General features: G+C 43.7%; 1 protein-coding gene across 1 annotated transcript; it reads right to left on the reverse strand.

Annotated features, from left to right (window-relative positions):
- Positions 1–271: 271 nt before the first annotated feature.
- LOC123452643 (YTH domain-containing protein ECT3-like) lies at positions 272–4238 on the reverse strand. Its single transcript, XM_045129340.1, has 9 exons — positions 4111–4238; positions 3620–3696; positions 3398–3539; positions 3132–3187; positions 2601–3041; positions 1778–2308; positions 1474–1686; positions 1161–1307; positions 272–833 (listed from the first exon to the last, which is right to left on the reverse strand). The coding sequence occupies exons 1-9, from the start codon at positions 4136–4138 to the stop codon at positions 633–635; spliced, it is 1836 nt and encodes a 611-aa protein (XP_044985275.1). The 5' UTR covers positions 4139–4238; the 3' UTR covers positions 272–632.
- Positions 4239–12241: the final 8003 nt, after the last annotated feature.

The raw sequence follows: 12241 nt of genomic DNA on the forward strand, positions 1-12241 counted from the left end.
CCGAATCAAGGAACTTCAAGTTCTGAAAATGAGAAGGAGAGGGCCCGAAATAGATGAAACATTGTAAACTTCTAACAACATTCTACAGATCTACAGTTTCCTGAAGAAAAAACTTTTGCATTTACAACAATTTTCAGTAAGTTTTTAAACTTCACCATTTCTGATTATAATTTTCAGTAAGGCAAGGTCGGAATGACAACCCTCCATGGTTATAAAGCCTCACACAAGATTGTTGAAGAAAACATGAGATGCATCTCAAACATAAGATACATAAACAACTCTGAAACAGACAAGTTACTTCTTGCAAAACCAGTACAAATCACCACACCTAGGTACATTTCCTAACAACAACAAGATAAAAAAGACAACACACCACCACCACCACCACCCCAGATCAACAACTGATGATCTCTATCTCCTACCAACCGAACTCAGCTCCAAGATAGAGAAATAATAATACAGAGGGGAAATCTCAAGAGAAACCTAACCATATCCATCGAACTTTCTGCAAAAACACCTACGGAACCCCAACAGAACCCTGATTGCCTCCAACAGTTGAACTGCCGCCCCAGCCTCCTCCAAAACTCCCAAGCTGTCATGTCACCTTACTCACAACTCAACAGACAAAAAAATCAGCAGCCATTTGCAACAGCCAAGCTTGCGGCTGTGGGGTTAGCATCTTTCGGGGCAACACCAGTCACGGCAGCCGCCACCACATTGTCTTCCGCAGCAGATTCTTCCTCTCCGGTAACTTCAGGCTTCTGTGGTTCCTGCGCATTGCCAGAGTCATTTTCAGCATTGTCAACAGTAGGCAGCAGCTTCGGGCTCGTGATCTGCATAACCACAAAGGTAGTTTGAATGAGTAACATGACAGTTTTAACAACTTCACCCTTTCTAATAGTAGGTGATAAGTTGATTGAATCAGGGAAAGGACCGGCTGAAAGGAGGTCATGCAAACTACCAACGCGGAAAATGGAAGTCCTTGCATTTTACAAGGAAGGCGGCTACAAAGTGGTCACGCTATACACACACACACAAAAAAAAACTAGGAACATTCTGAAATGGCATATAACCACAATGTAAGCTAGCACAATGAATAACCCTTCAGCAGATCGAAGAGGCTCGCACCAACAAACTAAACTAACGTGCTATGCATTTACCTTCTTCAGTTGATGCTGCCGCTGTGATTTCCTCTCTTGCATTATCTTCTCACGGTTATCATAAAAGATGAAGTCATCCAGGATGGATGTTTTGGAGACATGATCCTTGAAAATCTTCAACACCTGAAGGCCTTGCTCGAGCTTGACCTGCAGTAGGTATGGGAAAGAAAGGCTTTAAGCACAGTTTGACTTTGTCATTAGCATGCAAAAATATGTTAACACATGTAAAGATGTGAGAATAACAGCAGCATGCCTCAAGAGTTATCAAGGCTTCTTGGTGTTTATCAATGAAATGTACAGGCACTATTCTCACCTCCTGTGTATCTCTGCTGTTTGTCACTGGTTTGTTTTCGTTATACTCGAGAATGATGTGCTTTAACAAATTGTTGGGAATATCCTTGACAATGTGCCACTTGACAGGGAAACAACCAGTCCACTTGTCTTGCTGCCAGTGTTCCACCGTCTTGTCAAAATCAACCTGACCAACCATCTCAGCAAGACCAACAAACTGCCCACTGGTGTTGACCTGAAAAAATAACATCATACTCGGTCACCTTACCACAAACTTGTTGATACCGCAAAGTCTTCTGAAATGAGCACAAGATCCAAAAACTTACCGAGAAGAGAAGGAACACAGGAGAATTGACAGATTTAGCTTCTACATAAGCACTGTCAAGCTTTTTATTTCCATTGGGTGTGCTTGCCCAAACATTGTACTTGATGCTCTTGTGAACATCATCCTCGCTGTATGACTTAATAATAAAGAATTTGGCATTTTCGTAAGTGTCAGCGAAGTCAGGCCGGTTGTACTGATCCTGCACAACTGCATTAGAGCCATCAGTAGCAGAAACATCCTGTGCTTTCACAGCTGTCGCAGCAGCTGGTCCAAAGCCCTGTTGGATATTAGAGAGTCCACTTCGTGGTCCTCTCTTCAACTCATTCAAACCATCAAGGTTTTCATTGGGAAATCCATATGATCCATATGCTGTCCTCCCTCGGGGCTTGTATTTTCCATCCGACAGATTATTCCATCCACCATACATTCCTGGCCCATAAAATTGGGATCCATACCAAAAGCCACCATAGGCATTGCTGTTGTACATCCCATTACCAGCGTACATTGAAGCAACCGGTGAGTTAGGTAAACTCTGCAAATGTGTCAATTTTGAAAAATCAGTATCTGGATTTATAAATTAGTAATACAGCTGCAGGTTATGTTGAATTCACCAATCAACAGAAGCAGTCGAAGTGTAAGGTTGACATAAATAGTAGGAACAACTGGGAGGTGACATGGCAAGAATCAAACTCAGTAAAGCACAAGCCCACAGAGGTGCAGACATTAAAAAACAATGCTTAGGGTTGCTAATATTCTGTGGCACAAGCTTTTCACAAATGATCAATAAATAAATAAATAGATTTACTGGCAACATCAGTATGTACCATCAGAGGAGGAAGAGGTTGAGTATTCTGATTCTTCAACTGAACCTTGCTTTTAGGATTTGAATCAGTTGAAGTAGGATTGCCAATAGAAGGCATCTGCTGTTTTCCCTGGTAGATTTGGCCACCATAAAATGGATACGCTGGTCTGCTACTTGGGTTCAGGTAACTACCATTGTTCCCACTTGGTTTCAGACCTTTAACATCATCAATACTGTTTGAAGTGGCTTTGGGAGCAGCACTGACTATGGCATGCAGCGGATCAGCAACAGTAGAGGAAATCTCTTTTGATGGGGCCAGCTTGTCAGTTTTAGACTTGTATTGTGGCTTAGTGGCAGTGTTCTGCGGCTGGTGGTATGATGATGAGTACTGATATTGCTGTGACCCATACATCTGACCATCAGGCCCATATTGAGGATAGCAGTACATGTCACCATAGGCACCCTGAAAACCAATATTTGATGTGTCAATCCAAAGAGGGCCAGTCAATTCCAATTGCCAAAAACATTGTGATGTGGGAGGCGTAATACTCACAGCGGTAGGTGTTTCCACTCCATCCTGACTCAAGTACATGGAATAATCACCCCAACCTGCAAAGAGAAAATGTGGCGTCAATAATATTATACCAAGACGCGGTCTATGTAATTGTGCTGGCAAGTGACAAATACTACACGGTCATCCATATACAGAGTAAATAATTAAAATAACGTTGTGTGATCTAAGTATAAAATTGCAATCCTGTTACTAATTCACCAGAAACAACATAAACTAAATAGCAGAATTGGGCATTGGTGCTTCACCTGCGCAATAGTAAGCAGCAGGGTAGGCGCCATAATACATGCTTGCATCGCTGTAATCCTGTGGATTTGCCCACTGCTCGGCCCCCCGTGGGTTCCGAGTCGCCGCCACACCATTCAGCTTGCCGCCCAGCCCTCCGGTCGCCTGCAAAGTAGAAAGCGGGTTCAGCACACGGTGATTCAGTAAGATGCGATATTACGTTGGAAGAGAGAAACGGATCACACCTTCTCCTTCGCCGCCGGCGCGTCTATGGCCTCGGTCTTGGCATCAAGGGATAGCTTCTGCAGCAAATTCGTAGCCTCTGCAGCAAGGGCGGTCAAGGGAAACTGACACAAACGTGGACTAGAGATTCGAAGCAAAGATTCGAAGTTTCCAACGAAGAAACGGCGCGGTCAAAAACACCACGAGATGACGCTCCTTGCAGGAAATTACACGCCTTTCATGGGGAAAGCGGGAGCACCAGACAACAGCCGCAAAAAGGTAATAAAACAGAAAAACAAACTTAATTCTAACAAGCAAAGGGGCTAGGAATCGTCCAGAGCACCAGGGGATACACTGGAGCGAACAAATCAAGCAGACCACCGGGAGACACGAGCAAAATAGCCGGAGATCCGACCGGCCGTCAAAAACCAACCAGAGAACTCGAGAAAAAAGCAAAAAAACGAGAGGAGGTAGGGGAAGCAGAGGTGCGGAACATATACGTAGACAAGGATACGGTCGGCAGCGGTGGCTGCGGCGGCCATGGCGGCGATCCGGAGGAGCGGGGTGGCGGCGGCGGCGGCGGCGGCGCGGGGGAAAAACCCTGGGAGAAACCCTAACGAGGCGATACGTTTTGGTAGGTGGGAGAGGGGGGATGAGAGAGAGACGGAGAGGAGAGATAAATAATTCGGCGAGGGGTTTGGATGCTTTGCCTCGTGTTTTCTATGGCCCGGATCGTAGGCCGGTGTATTTGGGCCTAAAAGCCCATTCCATCCGCAGCATGTTCTCCTCGTGACCCTCCTCTAAGTCACAGCCTTCGTCTAAAACATCTTATAATCCCTTTGTAGTACAGAGGGAGTATTTGTGAACAGGGAGTAGTTATTACTCCCTCCGTTCCTAAATATAAGTTTTTTTAGAGGTTTTACTAGAAAACTACGTACGGATGTATATAGACATGTTTTAGAGTATAGATTAACTCACTTTGCTCCGTATGTAGTCATTTAGTGAAATCTCTTAAAAGACTTATATTTATGAACGGAGGGAGTATTTCTCAACAAAAAAGAATTATCACATATTTAAAATTGAGTGTTAAACGGTTTATATGTATCGACGTAGTTTTTAGAGCCATTAAACAGAAAGGGATTACAACATGGCTGGTGAACATATATGTATTTACTATGGTAACATCTATATATGACTTTTCATGCATAGAACATATTCAGAAGAATAATGGGAGAAAAATGAATGAAAATAAGAAATTACATACCAAACATAATCGTCCTTGACGTGTGCGCAGCATGCTAACGCGTTGGACGTAGTCATGCCGCATTTGTCACGGGAGTTGAGTATGGAAGGGGCCCATCCATGTGCGGCCACACGCGTGATATGGATCACTCTCTACACGCACACAAATAGTTCCCAGTGACATGTGTTTCCTTTTTTCTAGCTTTTCTATATTAGATTTTCTTTAATAATTAAAATTATAAAATTTCAAATGGGCCACTAAAGGTTGGGGGATTTCCACAAGTTTTATTATTTGGGTGTTCAATTTCAAGAAGATCAAAATACCAATAGTTGAAATTTCAAAAGTTAAAAGTTTAGAATAGCAAAACTTGTAATTTCAAATTCTAAAATGTTAATTTCAAATTTTGAAAGTTTTATAACATCCAAAAAGTTCTCAAATTCCAAAGGTTGGGAGAAAAAACAAAAAGTTAATGCTACATTTTCAGAGGTGCCAACAATGGAAAGCGCCCAAAATGGGAAACGTCACGAAATCATGCTCTATGGGGTTGTTTGGCTTGCACCTCAGAGCTCGTTGTGCCATTCCGGGGCACGCAAAATAATTGGAGGACATTTTAGCCGCCCGTCGCTGAAAGTTGGCGCGAAAGTGAACTAGCAGAGCTGAGGAGGGTTTGGCACACTCAAAAGTCGGTGCCCATCCAAACAGTTGAGCAAGGCACAATAAACACCAATATTTCGGTTGGGCAGTCCATGGCATTTATCCAAACACCCCTATGACTCCTTGTAAGAAATTACAAACCTTTCGATGGGGGGTAGGAGCATGAAACAAAAACCGCAAAAACATGGAAAAACCGAATTACCACGAGCAACCCAGTTTGGAATCGTCCAAGGCACCAAGGGATGCACTAGAGCAAAAAGGGGGAACCTACCATGAGACTTGAGCAAGCTACTCGGAGATACAATTAGTTGTCAAAACCAACCAAAGAACTCGAATAAACCAAAAATAGGATAGAAGGTAGGGAACATAAGCACGGAATATACAAGTATATAAGGATATGGTTGGTGGCAGCAACCAAGGCAACAATCCGGGGCAGAGAGGTGGCGGCGGCGTGGGGAAAACTATGGGAGAAACCCTAAAAAGGAGATACTTGTAGGTCAGGGGCGAGAGAGATGGGAATATGATTCATGTCATCTCCTTTGGATGGTTGTATTCTTCTGTTTGTTATGGACTTGAATCCTACGCCCACGTATTTGGGCCTATGAGCCTACTCCTTTGGGCAACAGGCTTTCCTCGTCCAAACGTTTGTGTCGTGTGAGACTTAACAAGAATCATGGATGATTAGGAATGTTTTAGTTCTTTCTAAATATGCTCTTTTTTGGTCCCATTTTTTAGTTCTTTCTAAAGATGCTCTTTTTTGGTCCCATTTCAAGAACCATGCAATTGTTATTGCATTTGTTGGATGGTCATTAAATTACTAACATTTTCAATAAGACATGCGGCCTACACTTGATACGTCCCAAACGTATCTATAATTTCTGCTTGTTCCATGATCTTTTGGGTGACATTGTTATATGTTTTGCTACATTTTTATATCTTTTTACACATATTTGGACTAACCTACTAACTCAGTGCACCTATTGCTAGTTTTTGTCTGCTGATGTCTATTTTGCACGGGTTTTTACCCAATTTTCCAGAGCACCAAAAATCTCAAGAAAATTATATAAAATCAACGCACCAGAAGCTTCACGAAGCATGAAAGGGGGGCACAGGGGGGCAGGGGCCGCCCAGGCGACCTGTGGGCGCGGCCCACCCCTAGGATGCGCTAAGAGGCCGCCTGGGTGGGGGCCACGCCCTTTGATGCCCTCCTTTCGCCTATATTTACCCCTTGACGAGGAAAACCCTAGAGTGGATCGAGAATCGTGAATTTCTCCATTGTCCCGCCGCCGCAGCGCTTCCGAGATCGGGAGCGTCACGAGACCTCTTCCCGGCATCCAGCCGGAGGGAGGATTGACCTCCGGGAGCTTCTCCACCGCGATGGACGCTTCTCGGACGTGACGTGAGTAATCCTCCTTGGACCATGAGTCCATGACCAGTAGCTATGTGATGTCTTCTCTCCAATCTTGTGTTTCAATGGTTAGTCCTTGTGAGTTTCCCTACATGATCAAGGCATCTATGTAATTCTCTTGCTATTGCTATGCTCGGTTTGTTGGGGTTCGATGGATTATGATATTATGTTCAGATTGTTATGAGATATATATTTGATTATCCTTTTATATTATGTTACTTAGTGATTCATGCATGTTCTCCGTTGCTATTTATTGCTTTGACCGAGTAGTAGATTGTAACTCCAAGAGGGAGCGTTATGCAGGACTGTGGGGTCATGCCCCTCAATGTCTAGCTTGAGTGACAGAAACATGAGACTAGCTAGGGGATGTGTTGTTGCCACTAGGGAGAAAACAACGGTGCTTGTGACCATGGTTGCAAGGATTGTTTACCTTACGCGTAATTCGCTAAAGCAGTTGTCCGTTGCTTTGAGTTTACACTTTGGGTGGGGCTCGCAACTTAATACCGACGAGATGTTTTGGATAGATATCTCAAGGTGGATGATTAGTAAGTAGATGCTAATGAATAAATGGTCTACTTGTCTTGGCGTACTGCCCATTACCATTGAGCCTCTAACTATCAAGTAGCATAATTAGCATCGCAGTGCGTTCATAATTCTGGCAATTGCCCAACTGTATTTTTTTACCCAAGCATAGTCGTTTATCGTCTTTTGGGAGAGAGACATCACTAGTGAATATCATGTGACTCCGGTCCATATCACCATCATTGTTTACACCTCCACCATTTACCGTTTTCATTTACTTTTCTGTTGCAATCACTATTACAATTCCCGCATGTGTTTTGATCCTTTGCAAACTACAATGTCGGAGAGATTGACAACCTCTCTGTACTCGTTGGGAGCAAAGTTATTTGTTATGTGCGCAGGTCCACATCTTCTGCTAGCGCCGGGGTGGGAGACACCTACTTGTTGATCCTAGGAGTCCTCCTGTCTCCGTGTAAGGGAAAACTTGTTGCTGACTACATCTCAACCTTCCACTTGGGGTAACCAATGAGGAGCGAGAAGTTTATACATCATCTCGTCATCAAGCAAAGTTTTCTGGCGCCATTGTTGGGGACTCCAGTCTTCAAGATAGGGGAGTTGCACGCTATCTTTTACTTTTGCTTTTTAGTCTTGTTAGTTGATAACCCACAAGTATAGGGGATCAATTGTAGCCTTTCTCGATGAGTAAGAGTGTCGAACCCAACGAGGAGCTAAAGGTAGGACAAATATTCCCTCAAGTTCTATCGACCACCGATACAACTCTACGCACACTTTACGTTCGATTTACCTGGAACAAGTATGAAACTAGAAGTACTTTGTAGGAGGGACAGGATAGGCTTGCAAGAAAGTAAAGAACACGTACATAAAACTAGGGGCTGGTTAGAAAAAGAAACAAATACGTTAGTCTAACGAGTGTGGAAAAGTTGTGGTAGGAGTTGTGGAATTGTCCCTAAGCAATTGACTACGTTACTAGATCGATAGCAACTATCATGTGGGAGATGCCTCTGCTAGCATGTCATCCCTTACTTGGAATTCTATGCACTTATGATTGGAACTATTAGCAAGCGTCCGCAACTACTAACATTCATTAAGGTAAACTTGAAACTCAGATATTCACCCCCACGATCAAACCGTAGGAACTTGATCTTCTTGTTACGATGTTTTTTAACTTCACTCTGAAATTGCTTGAACTTCTCAAATGTTTCAGACTTGTGCTTCATCAAGTAGACATAACCATATCTACTCAGATCGTTAGTGAAGGTGAGAAAATAACGATATCCGCCGCGTGCCTCCACGCTCATCGGACCACACACATCGGTATGTATAATTTCCAACAAGTCACTTGCACGCTCCATTGTTCCGGAGAACGGAGTTTTAGTCATCTTGTCCATGAGGCATGGTTCGCACGTGTCAAGTGAATCAAAGTCAAGTGACTCCAAAAGTCCATCGGTATGGAGTTTATTCATGCGCTTTACACCAATGAGACCTAAGCGGCAGTGCCACAAAAACATGGCGCTATCATTGTTAACTCTAACTCTTTTGGTCTCAATGTTATGTATATGTGTATTATCACTATCAAGATTTAATATGAACAATCCTCTCACATTGGGTGCATGACCATAAAAGATATTACTCATAGAAATAGAACAACCATTATTCTCTGACTTAAACGAGTAACCGTCTCGCAATAAACAAGATCCAGATATAATGTTCATGCTCAACGCAGGCACTAAATAACAATTATTTAAGTTCGTAACTAATCCTGATGGTAACTAAAGTGAAACTGGGCCGACGGCGATTGCATCAACCTTGGAACCATTTCCCACGTGCATCGTCACTTCATCTTTCGCCAGCCTTCGCCTATTCCGTAGTTCCTGTTTCGAGTTGCAAATATGAGCAACAGAATCGCTATCGAATACAGAGGCACTATTACGAGAGCTGGTTAAGTACACATCAATAACATGTACATCAAATATACCTGATTTTTCTTTGGCCGCCTTCTTATCACCCAGATACTTGGAGCAGTTGCGCTTCCAATGACCCATACCCTTGCAATAATAGCACTCTGTTTCAGGCTTAGGTCCAGCTTTGGGTTTCTTCGTCGGATTGGCAACAGGTTTGTCGCTCTTCTTTGAATTACCCTTCTTTCCTTTGTCGTTCCTCTTGAAACTAGTGGTCTTATTCACCATCAACACTTGATGTTCTTTACGGAGTTCTACTCTGCGACTTTCAGCATCGCGAACAACTCGCCGGGTGACTTCATCCCTTGCATGTTGTAGTTCAACACAAAGCCCTTATAGCTTGGCGGCAGTGATTGAAGAATTATGTTAGTGATAGCCTCTTGCGGGAGTTCAATCCCCATCTCAGTTAGACGGTTTGAGTACCGAGACATTTTGAGCACGTGTTCACTGACAGACGAATTCTCCTCCATCTTGCAAGCATAGAATTTATCGGAGGTCTCATACCTCTCGATCTGGGCGTTCTTCTGAAAGATAAACTTCAACTCCTGGAACATCTCATATGCTCCATGACGCTCAAAGCGACGTTGAAGTCCCGGCTCTAAGCCATACAAGACTGCACATTGAACTACTGAGTAGTCCTCCTTACGTGTTAACCAAGTGTTCTTAACATCTTGGTCGGCCGTAGCGGGTGGTTCATCTCCTAGCGCAACATCAAGGACATAATCCTTCTTCCCAGCTTGCAGGAGCAACTTAAGATTGCGAGCCCAGTCTACAAAGTTGCTTCCATCATCTTTCAACTTAGCTTTCTCTAGGAACGTATTAAAATTCAGGGTGACTGTTGCGTGAGCCATGATCTACAACACAAATATATTTCAAAGTAGATTTACACTATGTTCAAGATAATTAGAGTTTAACTTAATCAAATTACTTGCTAAACTCCCACTCAAAAAGTACATCTCTCTAGTCATTTGAGTGGTTCATGATCCAATTCCACTACCTCAAGTCCGATCATCACGTGAGTTGAGGATAGTTTCAGTGGTAAGCATCCCTATGCTAATCATATCAACTATATGATTCATGATCGACCTTTCGGTCTCATGTGTTCCGAGGCCATGCCTGCACATGCTAGGCTCGTCAAGCTTAACCCGAGTGTTCCGCGTGTGCAACTGTTTTGCACCCGTTGTATGTGAGCGTTGAGTCTATCACACCCGATCATCACGTGGTGTCTCGAAACGATGAACTGCAGCAACGGTGCACAGTCGGGGAGAACACAATTTCGTCTTGAAATTTTAGTGAGAGATCACCTCATAATGCTATCGTCGTTCTAAGCAAAATAAGGTGCATAAAAGGATTAACATCACATGCAATTCATAAGTGACATGATATGGCCATCATCACGTGCTTCTTGATCTTCATCACCAAAGCACCGGCACGATCTTCTGTCACCAGCGCCACACCATGACCTCCATCAACGTGTCGCCATCGGGGTTGTCGTGCTACTCATGCTATTACTGTTGGAAATATGCCCTAGAGGCAATAATAAATTAGTTATTATTATATTTCTTTGTTCATGATAATCATTTATTATCCATGCTATAATTGTATTGATTGGAAACACAGTGCATGTGTGGATACATAGACAAAACACTGTCCCTAGTAAGCCTCTAGTTGACTAGCTCGTTGATCAGAGATGGTCAAGGTTTCCTGACCATAGGCAAGTGTTGTCACTTGATAACGGGATCACATCATTAGGAGAATCATGTGATGGACTAGACCCAAACTAATAGACGTAGCATGTTGATCGTGTCATTTTGTTGCTACTGTTTTCTGCGTGTCAAGTATTTGTTCCTATGACCATGAGATCATATAACTCACTGACACCGGAGGAATGCTTTGTGTGTATCAAACGTTGCAACGTAACTGGGTGACTATAAAGATGCTCTACAGGTATCTCCGAAGGTGTTCGTTGAGTTAGTATGGATTGAGACTGGGATTTGTCACTCCGTGTGACGGAGAGGAATCTCGGGGCCCACTCGGTAATACAACATCACACACAAGCCTTGCAAGCAAAGTGACTTAGTGTAAGTTGCGGGATCTTGTATTACGAAACGAGTAAAGAGACTTGATGGTAAACGAGATTGAAATAGATATGCGGATATTGACGATCGAATCTCGGGCAAGTAACATACCGAAGGACAAAGGGAATGACATACGGGATTATATGAATCCTTGGCACTGAGGTTCAAACGATAAGATCTTCGTAGAATATGTGGGATCCAATATGGGCATCCAGGTCCCGCTATTGGATATTGACCGAGGAGTCACTCGGGTCATGTCTACATAGTCCTCGAACCCGCAGGGTCTGCACACTTAAGGGTCGACGTTGTTTTATGCGTATTTGAGTTATATGGTTGGTTACCGAATGTTGTTCGGAGTCCCGAATGAGATCACAGACGTCACGAGGGTTTCTGGAATGGTCCGAAAACGAAGATTGATATATAGGATGATCTCATTTGATTACCGGAAGGTTTTCGGAGTTACCGGGAATGTACCGGGAATGACGAATGGTTTTCGGGTGTTCACCGGGGGGGCAAACCACCCCGGGGAAGCCCATAGGCCTTGGGGGTGGCACACCAGCCCTTAGTGGGCTAGTGGGACAGCCCAAGAAGGCCCTATGCGCCATAGGAAGAAAATCAAAGAGAAAAGGAAAGAAAAAATAGGAGGTGGGAAAAAGGGGAAGGACTCCTCCTTCCAAACCTAGTTGGATTCGGTTTGGAAGGGGAGGACTCCTCCCCTTGGCTCGGCCGACCCCCTTGGGGGTCCTTGGACCCCAAGGCAA

This window comes from Hordeum vulgare, chromosome 5H (assembly GCF_904849725.1).
Source record: "Hordeum vulgare subsp. vulgare chromosome 5H, MorexV3_pseudomolecules_assembly, whole genome shotgun sequence".
Classification (NCBI taxonomy): domain Eukaryota; kingdom Viridiplantae; phylum Streptophyta; class Magnoliopsida; order Poales; family Poaceae; genus Hordeum; species Hordeum vulgare.